This window comes from Capricornis sumatraensis, chromosome 7 (genome assembly GCF_032405125.1).
Source record: "Capricornis sumatraensis isolate serow.1 chromosome 7, serow.2, whole genome shotgun sequence".
NCBI classification, from domain to species: domain Eukaryota; kingdom Metazoa; phylum Chordata; class Mammalia; order Artiodactyla; family Bovidae; genus Capricornis; species Capricornis sumatraensis.
The window spans coordinates 99,874,558-99,894,479 of NC_091075.1; the positions used below are offsets into that span (position 1 = coordinate 99,874,558).

Consider the following 19,922-nt stretch of genomic DNA (forward strand, 5'->3'; position numbering starts at 1 on the left):
GGATCTTCCCGACCCAAGGATCAAACCTGGGTCTCCTGCATTACGGGCAGATTCTTTACCATCTAAGCCACTAGGAACTCCCACTTTCTGGTCTCTGAGTCCGGTGCTATTTCTACTACTTTACTAAGCTGGGGTCTTTGGCAGTACTTTCTTTTATTATTTTTCATGGGTTATACTTACTTTTACTGCTTCACTATATGTTGGAAATAAATGAGACACATACACTTTTTTATTTTTACTGAGAACGTTCTTTGCTTTTGGCCTCAGTCTGTGGTTTCCCACTCAGACTCAATTATTTCCCCTCAATTTTGACCTCCTAGGTTCTGGGAAGGCTTGAGAGGTGCTTGCAATCTGGACACAAGCATATTCCTGTGCTGCTGCTAGTGAACGTTAGGGCTGGGTGGGACCTGAGACAGAGTCTCATTTCATCCCTTCTTCTTACAGATGAGAAAGCTGCATCCTTAGATGCTGCAGAGGCCTGGGGGAAGATGAGTATGGAATCCTCTGGTGTGCTCTAACCTTCATCCACTCCATCAACAGTCCTTGGCGGTGGGTAGGGGAGGGGAGAAGAGGAGGGTGGGATGAATTGGGAGAGTAGAACCGACAGATATACACTGCTACTGCTGCTGCCAAGTCGCTTCAGTCGTGTCTGACTGTGTGACCTCATAGACGGCAGCCCACCAGGCTCTTCTGTCCCTGGGATTCTCCAGGCAAGAACACTGGAGTGGGTTGCCAATTCCTTCTCCAATGTATATACTACCATGTGTTAAGTAGATAGCTAGTGGGAAGCTTCTTTATAGCATGGGAAACTCAGCTTGGTGCTCTATGATGACCAGAAGGGTGGGATGGGGGTAGGTGGGAGGGAGATTTAAGAGGGAGGGGCTATATGTATACGTATAACTGACTCACTTCATAGTACAGCAGAAACTAACACAATGTTGTAAAGCAATTATCCTCTAATAAAAAATAATAATAAAATGTGTAATTTGGGGTTGATTAAAAAAAAAAACAAACATTGCAGTCCTTATCTCATTCCTGGGTAAAAATGTGGCACCCAGGACTTCCCATGGGTCCAGCAGGTAAGACTTCTCGACACCAATACAGGGGCTCAGGTTCAGTCCCTGGTTGGGGAACTAAGATCCCACATTCCATGAAGCACAACAAAAATAGATTTTAAAAAAATGTGGCACTCAAGTTCAGAGGATTGTAAATCCAGAGGTTCTGGATTTACTTGGATTAGCTGTGAAACAGCCTCCTTTCATGAGAAGATTACAAAGATTCCAAGTGTAATCTTTTCTATTAATAGACAAGCAAATAAGTTTAGTACTTTGAGAGCTCAAAAATTCACAGAAATATGGCCAATCAGAAATATGGCCAAATATGGTGGATATAGATTCGTCTTGGACGAATCTACACTCTACCAACACTGTATTCAAAGTCTTAGCAACATATGGTTAGGGTACGGAGCAGCTGAACAATGCCTCCTCATAAGAGTCCTTATGAGTGAAATCCAGTCTGGCCCCCATTGAGGGCTGGCCTCTCACTCAACTGCAGGCAGGCTAGGACATTGACAGCTGACGGCCAGAGCACTGCTTTGGGGCAAAAGATGGGCAGAGAGTGAGGAGCATGGAATGGAGCAGAGCTGAGAGGCAGGGCTGGAGTGAGAGTTGAGTCCATCTGCCCACCTCGGCAGGGCTGTGGGGAGGAAGGGATGCTTCGTGATGTTTTGATGACATATAGGAGTTGGGTTCCCATGTGTCAGCTCGAAGCAGTACAAGCAAAGGTGTTGATGAGTGAGAAATGACACCACTGGGGCAGCAGGGGTCCCCAAACTCTGGGATCTAATGCCTGATAGCGTGAGGTAAAGCTGATGCAATAAAGTGCACAATAAATGTAATGCACTTGAATCATTCCGAAACCACCCCCCCCAACACACTCACCCCAAGTCTGTGAAAAAATTGTCTTTCACAAAACCAGTCCCTGGTGCCAAAGGTTGGGGACAGCTGCTCTCCAGTCCAAATAAAACCTGCTGATTTTCCCTCCGGTTATGTGTAAGACTGATGGGATAGGAGAGGTCCCGTCTTAGGGGCTGTTGTTAGCCCAGAGCCCAAATCAAATGTGCATTATGTGGTCATCACAAAGCATAAGGCACCCTTGAGGGACATTCAAACTGGGTTTAAGTATCAGGTCAGGAACACCAACGAATTCATAATCATTTATTGTGAATCACTCATAGTTTACACATTATTAATGGCAAAAATAACACTGTTAAACACCTGCTGGATGAAGAACTTTATTATGACAATTCCTTACCGGCGTCACTTCTTTTCAAAAATGTAAATTTAAATCCTACATCTCCCCTATCTTTGCAGCACTATCTTCGAAGTGCTCTGATGCCAAACTATAAGGCTCTCTTTTGCTCTAACATCTAACACAAAGGGCACGCTGTCCCATTAATTCGACATGCTCTTTACAAGGCGACTTAACACACAAATTTTTTTAAAATCCAGAGGCTACATAATGATCACTTTATGTCTTGCTGCAAAATCAATGAAGGCCGCATGCAGGTGAAACATTTGTAGACACTGAGTTCTAGATAACTGTTGGTTATTCAGATCTGATGACCTGGTGTGGAAAATTAATATGCTTATTTAGCAGGAGTAGGTAAAGTACATGCATCAGTGGCTAGGATCAATTAGAATATAAATTAGGTGTCTAAACATTTAAATGAGAGCTTCATTTGATGTCTGGCACTTCTGAGTTCTACATCTTAAAATGACAATAGCAAAGAGAACAAAATCAAACACTTAAAACAGGCACTGATTTATAGGGTCAGCTGGACGGACAGCTCAGGACACAAAACTAGCTGAGCAGTGAACAGACCCCTTGAAGCAAAGAAAGTGGAACATCAACAAGCTGGAAACAGGGCAAAAAAATAAGAGAGCCATTTCCTGTATTCTCATTTTTTAACATTTTCAATTTTCTTACTTTAAAGCAACAACACACACACACAATAATTACAAAGAAGAAACATTCTTTCCTTACTACTTAGACCCTCTCTTTTGTCTTCCACCCTGCCTCTCTGCTCCTTCAAACAGTCTGTTTGAAAATAAGGTTGGGTTTAAAACAGAAAACAAAGGCTCTCCTGAATCACACTGAAAGAATATGAAATTCCTTCATCCTGTCAGGGTTAACATCACCTACAAGTACAAGCACATGACGATGTATGTTTGAATGACATGTTGTAGCTATAGCGATTAAATTACATGTCCGCGTTCTAGTGTTAAAGCATAGTTACACTGACTTTTAAAAAATTCTTGTCATTGATAGTTTGTATCTTGACATTATTTTGAGACCAACGAGAAAAATCCGCAAACTGCGTGGATTCTGCTCTCTCCCCAGCTTGCGCCCCCTCCCACGATCCAGTGGACAGGAGTAGTGTAGTAACAAAGGCCGTGAACCGAGGCGTCGTTGACAGCGGGCGCAGATGCAGGGTCCAGAAGTCAGGCGCTCCCGTCTCCAGTCCGGGCTTTCCGGGCTTCGATCATCTGCTTGGTTGCCCGTTTGCGGTCAGTGGCTAGCCCCAGCCAACACATGAAGTCAATGAACCAGGTGGTTGGGTTGAAATTTAAGCCAAATTCACTCGCAGAGTAGTCAAAGGGAAAGGTGTGATGGTAGTTATGGAAACCTTCACCTGGAAGACAAAGTAGGCTTGAAATAACACTATCAGCACCTCTCTGCAGAGCTTTTAAATGCCACGAGATTGCAAGACCCTGTGTTAGGCTCCATGGGGTAAAAAAAATCTTACAGAAGGTCCCCTACGTACAAACCTACAAAGATGTGTGGTATGCCATCTGTTGTACTGCACATGCATTTCAAGATACTGGACTGTAAGATTAGAGACGCTTTCTTTTTCGTTTGCTTTTTATGTATGTATTATCTATGTGAAAAGTATTAGAGACCTATCACAGTTCAGTACTATATAGCCGATTGTGTTAGATGGCTACCTAGGCTAACTTTGTTGGATTTCTGAACAAACCGGACTTCCGAACTTGCTCTCGGAATAGAACGTGTTTGTATGTAGGGGACTTACTGTACTTGCCGTCTGCCCTTAGGGAGCATTCACTGAATTGGCTAGACAAACGATAGGAACAGAAAAATAACAATAAAGTTATCAGCATAAAGTCTCAAGATGAATTTTCCCTGTGAACTGGTGACATGCTCCCATAACTTTAGAGCTGTACTTCGGAAGCTAAATGCTGAATGGCTGATAACATCATCATTTTGATGTATGTTCATAAAAGAAAAATAGCCTCTGTCGACTGAAGGGATTAAAGGAAGACTTCTTGGGAAAGCTCGGAAGAGATAAATGATAATCGTTCCCATAAGTAAGTCAATTAAGGAGTTGGATCTTTAAATATCCAAAATCTGCCTATATATTACTCTTCCCTTCACAGTGAGTAACTTTTCCTCCCTTCCTGCCCCTCCCCCAGGGTGTTTTCAGGAGGAGTCTCACATCTTTTTTCATTTTTTTTCGAACAGCTTTATTGAGATGTAATTCACCGTACAATTCACCCATTTAAAGTATCCAAGTTAATGGCTTTCAGTATATTTGCAGAGTTGTGCAGAAACTCCACTCCCCAAGGATGGATGGATGTTGAGCCCCATCCATCCCCCCCATCCTTCCGGTCCTACCTTCTTTCTCTGTGATGGTTAATTTTACGTGTTAACCTGACTGGCCAAGGAGTGCACAGATTAATCCTTGTTTCTGGGTGTCTGTGAAGGTGTTTCTGGATGAGATGAGCATTTGAAGCAGTGGAGTCAGTAAAGTAGATGGTCCTCCTCCATGTGAGTGGGCATCAGCCAGTCCCTCAAGGGCCTGGAGAAGGAATTGCCCCCTGTTTTCTGGACACTGATTGAATGTCTATTTCATCTTCTCCTGCCCTCAGACTGGGATCTGCGTCATCAGCTCCCTAGTTCTCAGGCCTTGGTGCTCAGATTTAATTATACCACTGGCTTTCCAGGGTCTCCCGCTTGCAGATGGCAGACAGTGGGACTCAGCCTCCGTAATCTCACCAGCCAGTTCCTCATCATAAGTCTCTCCTCCTTCCCCCGCCCCGTTCCCGTAAACACACACACAGGCACACGCAGAAACAGAACACATCTGCCTCTATGTGGATGTATATTGGGTTGGCCAAAAAGTTCGGTCAGGTTTCCATGTGATCTTACAGAACACACCCAATATATAGGTAGAGAGAGACTTATTATAAGCAATATTATATATATAATTACATATATATATATTCCAGTATCCTTGCCTGGGAAATTCCACAGACAGAGGAGACAACTCAGCAACTAAACTACCACGTGCGTGTATATATATACATCGTCTCTGACTCTTTGTGACCCCAGGACCATAGCCTGCCAGGCTCCTCTGTCCATGGGATTTCCCAGGCAAGGATACTGGAGTGGGTTGCCATTTTCTTCTCATAAATATACACACACATACACTGTCACAAAGAGTCGGACTCGACTGAGCAACTTTCACATTTACTTTTACTAATACAGTCTCTATAGATTGGCTTATTCTGAACATTTCGTGTAGATGAAATCAAATAATATGCCGTCTTTTGTGACTGGCTTCTTTCACTCAGTGTACTGTTTTCAAGGTTGTAGCAGGTATCAGTACTTCATCTGTTTTTATTGCTGAAGAGTATTCCATGGTATGGATATACCACATTGCATTCATCCATTCATCAGGTGAGTGACATTTGCTGTATTTCTACTTTTTAGCTGTTATGAATAATGCTGCTATGAACACTCATATACAAGTTTTTATGTGGACATACATTGTCTTTTCTCTAGGGTATAAATCTAGGAGTGGGGGAGTTGCTGTATCCTATAGTAACCATTTTTAACCATTTGAGGAACCGCCAGATTCTTCCTTTACTTCTTAAGTGGCTACTGGTCACCATACAGTTCTTCTACTGACCACATTTGGAAGATTCTGCTGTACAATGAGTCCATCAGATGGATCAGTCTGTGGTCTGTGCTCTTCTTTTTAATTTAGGTCTTTTCTACCCATCATTCTTGGACTAGAGTTCTAGAGTTTCCTCCTATTTTTCAGAAACAGGCACTGTTCTAAGAACTCTGAACATAGCCCCCGGTCTCCCATATGGCTGGTGTAACAAGAGTCTTCTAGTGACCTTTATCAGGAAAGCTGGCTGAGAGTTCAGTGTAGACCTTGAGAGTCTTCAAGCCAACACCCAGTTTTTTAGGACCTGTGTCATGGGCACATTCCTTGGGTTTCCTGGCCCACCATCCCCTATGTAAGGTGGTAACAGATGCATGGGGCCCACTCTTGTCGCTCTCAGAGTCACCACTGGATGTGGCTTCCCTCACCACGATTCTTATTAAAGACAAAGAGTGAGATGAAGAGAAAACAATAGGAGGGGTCAGGAAGCTCACACTTTTCTCTCTGCTTATCAAGTTATTCCCAAAGCGAAATAGGGTCTTTATTCAACTTACATTGCTCTTGTCAACACAAGATCCCTAGGGTCTTAATGAATGGGTGACCCGTACACCACGATGGCAGAAATTCATTGCAGAGTGATGCAGAGACTGTATACTTAACAGCAGGAAACTTCCTTCCTGAGTTTGGTCTCGAGCTCAAGCTTAGCTTATACAGAAGCCCAAGATGCTTCTATCAAGACACAGCTGTGCAACCCCATGGACTGCAGCCTGCCAGGCTCCTCTGTCCATGGGGATTCTCCACGCAAGAATACTGGAGTGGTTTGCCATGCCCTCTTCCAGAGGATCTTCCCAACCCAGGGATCGAACCCAGGTCTCCCGCATTGCAGGTGGATTCTTTACAAACTGAGCCACAGGGAAGCCCAAGAATACTAGAGTGGGTAGCCTACCTCTTCTCCAGGGGATCTTCCCAATCCAGGAATCGAACCTGGGTCTCCTGCATTGCAGGCGGATTCTTTACCAGCTGAGCTACCAGGGAAGTCCTGGTAACATTTATCAATCATTTATTGTGTGCCAACCACAGGGCTGAATTCTTCAAAGGGTATTAATACTTATAATCCTCACATCACTCAGCTAGCTGCTATGAATAACCCTACTTTAAAATGAGGATGGAAGTGCACAGAAGGGACAAGTTATTTGCCTAAGACCATTAGGCTAGTAAGGAAAACAATATCCCTGAAGGCTTGTTTCCTGCTAAGCACTGCTGCAAACACTAGGTAACCTAACCCTATGGTGACCCTGGGCGAAGGTCAGTGCTACTCTTATCCCCACTTTACAGATGAGAACACAAGGTGGGGAGGAGCCTGCTAACTTGCCCAGAGATTGAGCAGAGGAACCAAGCCTCAACTAAGCCTGTCAGACTGACTCTTAACCATTCTGCGGTCCCACAAGATTGTCAAGGTCCCGTTTCTCTCCATCCCTCTGTTTGAGGGCCTTTTTTAAATGGTCAGCCAAATGTTGGACAGCTGAGGCTAAGGGCGGTCAGGCAGTTTGAGAACGACATCAACTGCTACTCCTCCTTTGGTAGGGAAATGGCTAGCGTAAAAATAAATAGCTGCTAATTACTGATTACCTACTATGTGCCAGGCACCATACTAAGCAGATGATCTATAGTATCTTATTTAATTCTCGTAACCCCCTTGAAAGTGAAGTGTGAGTCCCTCAGTCAGGTCTGACTCTCTGTGACCCCATGGACTGTAACCCCCCAGCCTCTGTCTATGGGGATTCTCCAGGCAAGAATACTGGAGTGGGTTGCCATTTCCTTCTCCAAGGGATCTCCCCAACCCAGGGATTGAACCCATAACACCCTTATGAAGCAGGTATTCCTGTTTCCATTTCACAAATAAGAAAGCTGTAAACCAGAGAGTAAGAGGCTTGTCCAAGAGCCAGGATTCTAACGCCAAAGCCCAAATCCATTTCAGTCCACTCCACTCCCTTGCCTCCCTTGACATGTCCTGCAAAACCCCGGAGAAGTCAAGAAGGTCTGAACACCCACTATCCCAGGGGTTCCCACGTGACACTCACCGATGGCACCCAGGGTGACGAGCGGGTTCTGCCGAGGACTGATGTGCTTGTCATAGGGCCGGTTTCCGTACATGTGGGCGACGCTGTTGACCAGCCAGGTGACGTTGAGTGAGATGGTGTAGCGGAGGATGGAGGCCAGGAAGTAGGAGTTCCACAGGCTCTCTCCCCAGATGCACCAGGGCACCAGCGTGGGGACTACGAAGCACATGAGCACCACGGTGATCTTGTAGTACCTGGAAAGAGGAGGAGGTCACGCTGCCATGGGGCACCTGTTGATGGTGGTGGGGGGCAGTGAGCAAGCTGCAGGGGGAGTCAGGAATGATGCCAGTCAGTTCCGTCAGCTCTTGGAGCCTGTTGTGTCTCTGTACGGGGGTCACAAACCCATCCACCTACCAGGGCTAGGCAGGTAACACCAACTTGAGAATTAGGGCAGGCAGAAGTTATAGGAAGTGATAGGACCCTCTGCAAACTTCAGAATTTCAAGTATTAAACAATCGGTACAGGTGAAACCCCTGCATCTCCAAGCTACGTGTGTCCTACAAGCCACAGTTTGAGGGCTTCTATTTCTTTCACCAGTCAACCCGACAAACAGTGTTTTTTTTTTTTTTTAACCATAATTTCAAGAAATATCCAATATTCTTTGAATACTTTGCAGGCACGTGAATCTGTTTTAATGTAGCTCGGGAAAAAGGTAAACAACCCTTCCTTAAATGTTCTCTGTCCATCCGCAATTATGTTCCAAACCAGCATAAAAATAAACAAGTATATGAACAAACATGGCCACATATAAAGCAAAGATTAAAAATAAACCATCAATAGTTTGCTTGCTGGACTTGTGTACCCAGCAAGTGTTTCCTGAGCGCCTCCTGTATACCAGGCCCCAAGGGCCAGTGGTACCAAGACAAATTTGACAAGAGTCCCTGCTCTGGTCGTGTGAAACCTTTGGCTGTGTGGCACAGGCTCTTAGCAGGGACATGAAGGGGCTGTGAAATGAAAATGTCCAAAGCTGCCTGTTCCAGAACTTCCCTGGAGGTCCAGCGGTTAAGACTCCACACTTCCACTGCAGGGGCCACAGGTTCTATCCTTGGTCAAGGAAGTAAGATCTCACATGCCACGCAGTTTGGCTAAAAACTAAACCCACCCCTGCCCCACTCCAAAACAACAAAACAAAACAAAGCTGCCTGGTCACAGCTGTTTTCTCCTCGGTTTTCCTTCGGCTGACCCAGCTCGTGGGAGGCCTCCGTTAAAAGGCGCATGTATGAACCGGGACGGGGAGCAGCTTGAGGAAACGAGATGTGGGAGGCGGAAGAAATCTGACTTGAGTCCAGGTCTGATTCTTCACGGAAAACAAGCCTCTCTTTGTTCTTCCACTCTTTGTGTACACAGTGAGATGGTTCCCCAAACAGAGCATGAGGCAAGGGCTTGTATGTGGGTAGTTCATTTGGGGAAGTGACCTCGAGTAACAGAAGTGGGCAGCTGGGAAGAGGGAAATGAAAGGAGGGAAGAGTCAAGCTGTGGGTGCCCACTGCTGCGGGACCTCCATGGGACACATTATAGCTCGGAATTCTCTCTAGGAATGAAAAGGGGACTGTTTTCCCGTTGGCCCCAGTTCCTCTTTGGTCAAGGGGTCTACGTGGGAGGTCAGCTCTCTCACACTTTCAGGTTTGCTTGGGTCAGAATGGCTGAGTGTAGTCACGGGCATCTCAGGTGGGGGTGGCAGAGAAGCCAGGGCAGGAAGTAGGCAGTATGGCTGGGCACGTTGCTGGTGAGTTACATTTGTGCCCCAGGAACAGCTGGAGTGAAAAGATGGGCTGGGAGTATGAGGTGGGCACAAGAGGTGTCCAACACAGGCAGGAATTACAATAACACATGGGGTTCTTGTGAGGAGCAAGTACGAATGCCAGCATGGGGAGCTCAGCTCGGGGCTCTGTGATGACCTAGAGGGGTGGGATCGGAGAAGGCAATGGCACCCCACTCCAGTACTCTTGCCTGAAAAGTCCCATGGACGGAGGAGCCTGACAGGCTGCAGTCCATGGGGTCGCTAAGAGTCGGACACGACTGAGCGACTTCACTTTCACTTTTCACTTTCATGCATTGGAGAAGGAAATGGCAACCCACTCCAGTGTTCTTGCCTGGAGAATCCCAGGGATGGGGGAGCCTGGTGGACTGCCGTCTATGAGGTCGCACAGAGTCGGACAAGACTGAAGCGACTTAGCAGCAGAGGGGTGGGATGGGAGTGAGATGGGAGGGAGGTTCAAGAGGGAGGGGATATATGTATACACATAGCTGATACACTTCGCTGTATAGCAGAAACCAACACAACATTGTAAGGCAATTATACTCCAATTTGAAAAACACTAATGCCTAATGGATACTATGCGCTTACTATGTGTCCTGGTTATTCTGAGACCCATCCATGTACGGGCTCATTTAATTCTAACAAAAATTTAGGAGGAGGGCCCCAGTAGTAGCCTCATTTTACAGATGGGAAAATTGAGCCTTTTATAGGTTATATAGTTGGGTCAAGGTCACAAGGCTAATAAGTAGCAGGACCAAGATTCAAATCCAGGCAGAAGCATTTCAGAGACTATCAGGCTATTCTGATTTGCAAATAAAATCATGTAGGTTTTGCATATTGCTAGATGCACATAAGGGTCAGTTTCCACATAATTATCACTGTTTTTATTGGGCAACATATTAATCCATCAGGCTTCCCACGTGGTGCTAGTGGTAAAGAACCAACCTGCCAGGGCAGGTAGACATAAAAGAGAGGGGTTCGATCCCTAGGTCAAGAAGATCCCCTGGCGGAGGGCATGGCAGCCCACACCAGTATTCTTGCCTAGAGAATCCCATGGACAGAGGAGCCTGGCAGGCTGCAGTTCATAGGGTTGCAGAGTTGGACGTGACTGAAGAGATTATCACGCATGCGCGTTAACCTATCAGCACCCATTTCGGCATAAGATATGACTGCATTTTAGTGGAAGGAGGGTGCCTGGGAGGTCAGATGAGTGGCTGTAGTTGGAGGGGCAAAGACAACACACAGTGAAGAGATTGCTGGTCTGAGTCTGGGCTCCCAGAGTCAGATGCAGAAGGCTTTTGGGGAGATGCTTGACGCGAGGAAGGCAGGATGGGCCCGGGGAGAAGCTCATGCACAGTGAGCCTTGGCAGATCCCGTGGAGCCGGGTGACTCCGCATCATCCAGCCCCTGGCCTCAGGGTGCCTCCTGAGCTGGGTGAACCTGTGTGCAAGGGCAACTCCCCAGAAAGGACAGCAGCTGGGTGGGAGCATCCACTGAAGAGGGGATCTGCAAGAAGCACGCAGGCCGTGGCCAAGGGTCCTGGGAGCTTGTGGGGGTGTGTGAGGAGCCAGGGGAACGGGAAACCCAGAGATGATGGTCTGCAGTGGCTGCTCATCGTGGGTGCGTCTGGGAAAGACAGGAAGCAGCTGAATGTTGTCCGTAGGGCATCCTGCAACTCGGGTGGTTCCTTCCATCCCTCCACTCTGGGTTACAATCCAGTACCTCTGAAAGGAGCCTCTTGAAGTCCTGTTCTTTTTTAAAATGCAGTTTCTTCCTTCCTACCTTTCCCGGCACCAGGGCTTAGTTGCCCCAAAGCATGTGGGATCTTTGTCCCCCAATTAGGGATCAAATCCATGTACCCTGCATTGCGAGTCAGGTTCTTAAACCACTGGATGACAAGGGAAGTCCCCCTAGTCCTGTTCTGAGCCACAGTCTGGGACCCTCATTTTGCTCCTGGAAAGGAAACAGAAATCACGTATTGACGGCTGACTCTGTGCTGGATGCTGGGCTAAGCATGCCATAGGCTTTCTCTCATTTACTCCTCGCCATGGACTCAGGATGGACACACTCCGTCAATGAGGGTGCTGTGCCGTGGTGCAGAGGGGCTGTGGTTTCCCGGGGAGAAGCCTGGCCCTTGCCATGACTCTCTTGCTTTGCCCCCACCCTATGGAATCCACCGTCTCTGGTTTGCAGCCCACAGGCTTCGGCTTCAGTCTAACCATTCTTCTCTCTCAGAGGATTTCTATAGCCCCCTTGGACCAGGCAGGAAGCCCCAGGTTACTGTACTTCTCAGAGAGAAAGGATGGCTATAACTTTTGAAAGGGAAATAACAATGTAGAGAAACTGGAACCCTTATGCATTACTGATGGGAATGGAAAGTGGTGAAGCTGCTGCTGCTGCAAAAATAAAAGTTTCTCAAAAGGTTAAATATCAAATTATCATATGATCCAGCCATTCCAAATCTATGTATCTATTCAAAAAGTTGGAAAGCAGGGACTTGAACAGGCATTTGAGCACCAATGTTCATAGAAACATTATTAACAATAGCCACAAGGTGGAAGTAACCCAAGTGTCCATTAGTAGATGAATGGATAAACAAAATGCTGTCCATCCATACAATGGAATACTATTCAGCCATAAAAAGGAACAAACTTTTGATACAAGTCACAACATGGATGAAACTTGAAAATATGAAATAAACCAGGCACAGAAGGACAAATATGGTTACAATTCCACTTATACAAGGAACCTAGAAAAGGCAATTCATAGAGAAAGTAGAATGGAGATCACTAGGAATTGGGAAGGAAGAGGAAAGGAAAAGCAATACCTATTGCTTCATAGGTATAGGGTTGTGTTTTTTTTTGAGAGTGATGAAAAAATATTTGAATATAAAAGTGAGGATAGGTATACAACACTGTTCCACATGCCAAGTCACTTCAGTCACGTCTGACTCTTTGTGACTCCGTGGACCATAGCCTACCAAGTCCTCTGTCCATGGGGATTCTATAGGCATGGGAATTCTGTTGGCTTGGGTTGCCATGCCCTTCTCCAGGGGATCTTCCAGACCCAGGGATTGAACCTGGGTCTCCTGCATTGGCAGGCGGATTTTTTACCACTAGTGCCACCTGGGAAGCCCACATACAACACTGTGAATATACTTAATGCTACAGAATTATACGCTTATGAACGGTTAAAATAATAAATAGCATGTTGTGTATATTTTACCTCAATTAAAAAAAGAGAGTGATGAAGGAACATTTTCCTTGCTAACAGAAAGGGCTCAGAGGGAAAGATGGCGTCTCTTTTCTTCATAGCGTCTCCTGGACCCGCCCCACCGTCACTACCCTTGCGACGGTGACAGGAAGGAGGATCAGAAAAGAAAGGAGACCTCTTCGGTTGATGGAGCAGAAAGATGGAAAGGCTCTTGAATATGCTGCTGAGCCACCAAACTAACTGCCCCTTCAGTGGCTTTATTCCTGAGGTATTACTCTGGGACAAGACAGGTGAGTCAAGAGGTTCTATAGAGTAGCCAAAAGCCTCCTAGCATAATGTAGTGGACACTATGGTGAGGCATCCAGATTCCTCTTAGGATCAGAAGGCTTCATCTCCCAGGCGATGGCAATGCTGTCTCTGCCCAACGGAGTCATCTTGCCCTAAGTCACACCTTTTTCCAACAACTCCATCCAGTGACTGACCTAAAAGGGCAGAAGTCCATTACCCAGGTGGAGTACCACCACTCCAACTCACCATGACTGAAGAATAAACCACCTGCAGGGCTGGCTGAAGCCTCCATTGAGACCAGTCAAGGCCCAGTTTCTTCCCTTCCTCAATCCTGTTTCTGTCCCTTCTTCCACAGGTGTTGACCCCAACAACCCTCCCCAGGAAACTTTCTACAATGTAATAATATCCATCCCAGAGGCAACTTCAGGGCAACCTGTCTTGCCACAGGATAGACCGCTGGGCCTGTGGAGTGAGGCATAAAGTCAGACTCTGCAGAGTCTAGCACAGAGCCCTGCACAGAGCAGGCACTCCTAAATCTGTTTACAGGAACGGTTAGTCAATGATGAGTTCTCAGAAAAATAAAAACACTTATGTGATTTCAGCAGGGCTGTTCAGAGTATGACAGATAAGATGCCAAGTTTTTCCAAAAAACCCAAAAACTGCACAATGAATGTTCAGCCTGCTTTTGGGTTTCTCATTAGATGTTCATCTCTTGGACTGGTGCCAACACAGGATTGTGTATATGAAGTCAACAACTCGATGAGACATTTGTGTTCCCTGAGACTCAACCCCCAGCTTCCACCAACAGGTTTCACTGTGAGGCTTCCTATGAAGGAGTCCTTGGGCCTGGAAAAGAAAACAACGGTCTTAAAGGCCCGTGCTGAATCATCTAACTTTGGGGAAAACAAAACTGAACTTTAAGTCCTGCCCTGATGCTCCGGGCCGGTTGCATCTACCTGGAACTTATCACCCCCCTGCCCAGAAACCTCCCACCCCCTACATCTGCCCAGGAACTACTGCCCCCTGCCCAGGGGACTTATCACCCCCTGCCCAAAACCTCCCACCTCTTGTTCAACTACAAATGCCATCTCAACTAAAGATTACCCAAAATGTCTCGCCTGACTAACGCTTCCCTTATCGCTTCCACAAACCTCCCTTTAAATATGAAGCCTCCCTGATCCCTCTTGCGCTCAGCCTTAGGCCAACTGTTGCCCCTCCTTGCCTGAATAAAGGTAACCTACCTCCATTGACAGAGAAGGCAATGGCACCCCACTCCAGCACTCTTGCCTGGAAAATCTCATGGACGGAGGAGCCTGGTAGGCTGCAGTCCATGGCGTCGCGAAGAGTCGGACACGTCTGAGCGACTTCACTTTCACTTTTCACTTTCATGCATTGGAGAAGGAAATGGCAACCCATTGAGGTCGTCTCTCCTTCTTTTCTGCCTTGGCCCAAACTATATCTTACATCCTACCTCCAGTTTAATGAGTGATTTCTGAGCATGAGCTTCTAGGTCGTTCTCTGAGCTGCCAAATATGCTACATTTTTGGCAACATTTAAGATTAACAGCCAGTCTAACAGGTTTGGTCTTTTCTTGGAATGTGAGTGACTTCCTCTCTGTCTTTCTGTGAACACTCAGATGGGAGTTATCTGATAGGAAAAGAAAGGAGATAGGAGAAGCCTCCTAAAACCATCAAGGGAGAAAGAAAAAGAAAGGGGTGAAGAGAGAAGGGGCGGTAGAAATCTGAGAATGACCCAAGGAAGAGTAGCTGCACCCAGAGACTCAAACGTTTAAGCCAAAATCACAAAAGTCAACACTCAAGCTCACCTTACAGTAACTCGGGAGGCGTGTCCTAGAGCTTTAAAGTGACAGCTTATAAGAGGAGACCCACAATAGATGTTGGAAACCTTTCAGTTCCCATCTCAGAGTTGCTCATGACACCAATATCAAAGTGGGAAAATGGTTTTCAGCATTCCAAGATATGCAGTCCATTGGGCTTTCCAGGTGGCGTTAGTGGTAAAAACAGCAACAAAAAACTCACCTGCCAATGCAGGAGACTTTAAGAGGTGCAGTTTCAATCCCTGGGTGGGTCAGATCCCCTAGAGGAGGGCGTGGCAACCCACTCCAGTACTCTTGCCTGGAGAATCCCACGGATAGAGGAGCCTGGTGGGCTACAGTCCATGGAATTGCAGAGTCAGACACAACTGAAGTGACCAAGCATGCACGTGCAGTCCATTTTCACACATCAAATGCCATCACGCCACAACACTCCCATCCAACTAGGCTTTGATTACAGGACATAGATATTGACACAGGCCCTAACCTTTCAATGCTTTGAAGAATATCCTTATGCCAATAAACTGGATCACAATAAGAATTGAAACATTAAAGGCCTTGAGACCAAAAGTTTTTTCTATGGAGAAGAATCAGGGATTTCATATATATATATATATATTCAAATCTGGGTGTGATAAGCATCTTAAAACTCTCATTTTTCTTCAAATGAAAAAGAAATTGCTGTTCTCTGTCTGCAAGCATTTCTTGTTGCTTGACTAACCCTTGCACAGCAGTCCGGTGCTGCTGGGGTGTGAGATCTTGAGAGTGAAATCTATTAGAGCATGAAAGAAGGGGAAATGACCTGCTGACTTCCAAACAGAGTCAGCTCAGGAAATGTGAAAAGAAGCAAATATAACGGGTGAGAGAGAAATTACAGTCCTCAAATGTATCGTAATGATGAGGGATGAGCCGTCACTGGCATCTTGATTAAATATGTTTGCTTCTGTGATTCCACTTATGGCCAAGTCAGAAATTCATCTTCCCTGCAATTTTCGCATCTTGTAGGGGACCAGGCAAAATCATCTGGGTGCTTACAATAAACATTTATTTTGAGGACAGATGATCTGCCTTGGCAGCTGGTTAAATGAATGGACCATTTCCTCCTTCCTTTGCCTCCTCTTTTATCGACCACCAGGAGGTGGAATATGTGATTTGTTTGGAGGCAGATCTGAAGACAGAAGCCCACTGATGGGCTTCAGAAAATCTTCCAGACTCTCTGAATTAAGTTGAAAAGAGGCTTCACCGCTGTACCCCGGAGCCTGCTTCTTGGATGCTTCAGTGTCTTTAAGTGAGAATGTTTCACGATGGCTGTATTTGAAGTATTCTCAGAAAGTTTTAATCACTCCAGATTTGTTTTTGACCCTTCGTTAGTCTTGACATCACTTTCCCTGTGCTACTTCACAATAAGCATTCCCTTAGAAGAAAACCTTTAACTAGACTACCTAGATGCATAATTCCCATATCCTGGCTAATTCCTCCCATGGAGGAACCAGAGATAGCAACCAGCCTCTCCATGAAAGCATCTCTGTCGGAAACTTGCAACGTGTGGGAAAAAAGACATACTTTTATTTTCTCTTCGACTTCAGCTTTATGTGCTTTTGAGGTCTGAATGTGGAGGCTAGTTGCATCTATCTACTTGATTTTAATTTGTCTTTGTACAAACAGCTTGCATGAGCTCACTAAGCAGCGTTTCAAAAGATAAACACCATCACTGCAGAATTTTAACACAAAAGAGCATTATCCCTACCTCATTAACAATGAAGGACTTGAAGAAAAATGCCCAGACATATTGATTGCTAAGACCATGGAAGGAAGGTTAAAAGGACTTTTTCCCTTTTCAAAGCTTTGATTCCATTATAATGAGCACAGGACAAATTCTTTGAGGTTAGGCTTTGCCTTGATCTAATTCACATCATTCGTTGTTCCTTGAACACAAAATGCTGGTTAACACAGCAGGTGCCCAATAAGTAGCTGAATTATTGACTTGCGTGACAGGAATCCACCTGTTTTTGGCCAAAAAATATTAAGTCAGTCCACCCTCAATTGTTTGATATTTAGGATTTCTCCAGTCTCCTCTAGAAATTTAAGTTGATTTAGACACTATGTCAGTCTGTGTCTCTCTTGAGGATTTTTTGTCTTTGTCCTTCATTTCCCCCACTCTCCTCCCTCCCTTCCTAACTAGTTACCAATCGTTCTCAATAAATTATAAAAATGACAGATTAACTCCCGATGGTAACAGAGTACGATGACTAAAGATGAACAATTAAAATTATTTACAAAATAACTTTAAAACAAAGTCACTGCACATCTACTTTCTCTCGTAAGACTGCACCCTTAAAACTGCATTCCACCTCGACTCTTGCTATCTGAGATGAAATGAACATCACGGGGAAAACATAACCATTTTCTTTAACTTGGGACCCATGAAAATATATGCAAACTTTTTTTTTTGCATTTCCATTTTTCTGGGGTTCAAGGTCCACAGCTTTCATCAAATTCTCAAAGAGATATTCAATTCCCAAAAGAATGAAAGCCCAATATGTTAGGTTACTACTTTCTGCTTTGATCGTGCTGTTGGTATTTAAGTCTTTTTTTCTCTGTTTCCTTTAGGATCTGGCCTAAGATTTAAGTAAGAAAATTTTAATTCATGTTAAAGAGTGGTCCTTTGATGTATTTAAATTTTTTTTAAAGAGTGGTCCTTTAAAATATGAGATTGTGCTCCCTTCTCTATTTAAAGGTGACATTTTTTATAGAATCAGTGACAGTAGATAGCATTCTGTGTGTGTGTGTGTGTGTGTGTGTGTGTGCTCACATGTGGATCTTGTGCTGAAAGGACAATAGCCAAGTGACAAGAGTACAATCCTCTTGCCCCACCCAAGGGAGTAAGGTTGATTCCCAAACACTATCAATGATAAGTTACTCACCAGTAGCTGGTTTCTGCACAAAAAAGAAGCCACTGGAGTAATTTTGGCTATTTGCATGATCAATATCAACTGCTACAGATGAACTGATTTAGGTGGGCTGACTATGTTCCTTGTTGTGTGCAAAAATGAACAGGCTGACAAAACATGATTTTTTTTCCATTTCACGTGGAAGAAGTATCACCCTTGTGCACAATGCATGCTTTCTAGCCGTGGTTTCCATTCCTAAACTCAAGCTGCACCATCCTTTCAAAGGTCTCCAGGACTTCAGAACTCAGCTGAAGTCTGATTTCCTGCAGAAAGCTATCCTGGGACTTCCCTGGTGGTCCAGGGGTTAAGAAACCACCTTCCAGTGCAGGAAACGCCAGTTCGATTCCTGTTCGAGGAACTAAGATCCCACAAGCTGCGCAGTAACCAAGCCCGCTAGCCACAACTAAGACCCAACGCAGCCGAAAGTAAATAAATAGAAAAAAGAAAGAAAGCCTATTCTGGTAAATCTCCTCCCAAGTCTGCTGATTGCATTTTCCAATACCCCTCAGTACAACTGTGCTGTCAAGACTCAAGAAAACAACTACTTTGGATAGCTGGGTTTTCTTGCTAGTTGAAGATATAAACGTTTAATTACCCCTACTTTCTTTTAAATTGTTTGTGGCAAAGGATAACATGGAATTCCATCCGATGGAATCTGAATCAAAATGGGAAATTTCTACATGAAAGGGGCCAAAAGATAGAAATTTCCAGTTATAATTAGTAAGTCCTGGGTCTCTAATGTATGCTCAAAAGTACCTAGGGGAATGGATCTTGAAAGTTCTCATCATGAGATAAAGATTTGTAACTCTGTATGGTGAGGCATGTTAACTGGACTTACTGTGGTGATCATTCTGTATTATTTACAAATACTGAAGCATGTTGTTGTTCATCTGAAACTAATATAATGTTATGTCAATTATACCTCATTAAAGATGGGTATTTCCAGACTTCCCTGGTGGCAGAGTGGATTAAAAATCCACCTGCCAATGCAGGGGACATGGGTTCGATCCCTGGTCCAGGAAGATTCCACATGCTGTGGAGCGGACAAACCCACGGAGCACCTAAGCTCGCGGAGCACCTAAGCCTGTGCACCATGACTGTTGAGCCTGAGCCCTAGAGCCCCTGCTCCAAAATGAGAGAAGCCACCTCAATGAGAAGCTGGAATACTGCAATGATGAGTAACCCCCAGCCAGGACATGGAAGCAACCTAGATGTCCATCTGCAGACGAATGGACAAGAAAGCTGTGGTACACAGACACAATGGAATATTCAGTTAAGTTCAGTTGTGTCCGAACCTTTGCGACCCCATGAATCGCAAGGCCTCCCTGTCCATCACCAACTCCAGGAGTTCACTCAAACTCACATCCATCGAGTCAGTGATGCCATCCAGCCATCTCATCCTCGGTTGTCCCCTTCTCCTCCTGCCCCTAATCCCTCCCAGCATCAGAGTCTTTTCCAATGAGTCAACTCTTCACATGAGGTGGCCAAAGTACTAGAGTTTCAGCTTTAGCATCAGTCCTTCCAATGAACACCCAGGGCTGATCTCCTTCAGAATGGACTGGTTGGATCTCCTTGCAGTCCAAGGACTGTCAAGAGTCTTCTCCAACACCACAGTTCAAAAGCATCAATTCTTTGGTGGTCAGCTTTCTTCACAGTCCAACTCTCACATCCATACATGACCACAGGAAAAACCATAGCCTTGACTAGACGGACCTTTGTTGGCAAAGTAATGTCTCTGCTTTTGAATATGCTATCTAGGTTGGTCATAACTTTTCTTCCAAGG

At 45.2% G+C, this 19,922-nt stretch overlaps 1 protein-coding gene across 1 annotated transcript in view; it reads right to left on the reverse strand.

The window, feature by feature from the left end:
• Nucleotides 1-2,267: 2,267 nt before the first annotated feature.
• Nucleotides 2,268-19,922, reverse strand: part of SCD5 (stearoyl-CoA desaturase 5) — a 172,655-nt gene continuing 155,000 nt past the window's right edge. Inside the window, exons 4-5 of the mRNA XM_068975285.1 lie at nucleotides 8,056-8,288; nucleotides 2,268-3,694 (exon numbers count right to left, since the gene is read on the reverse strand). Of these exons, the coding sequence (XP_068831386.1) occupies nucleotides 3,504-3,694; nucleotides 8,056-8,288 (424 nt within the window). The 3' untranslated portion in view covers nucleotides 2,268-3,503. The remainder of the gene's footprint in view (nucleotides 3,695-8,055; nucleotides 8,289-19,922) is intronic.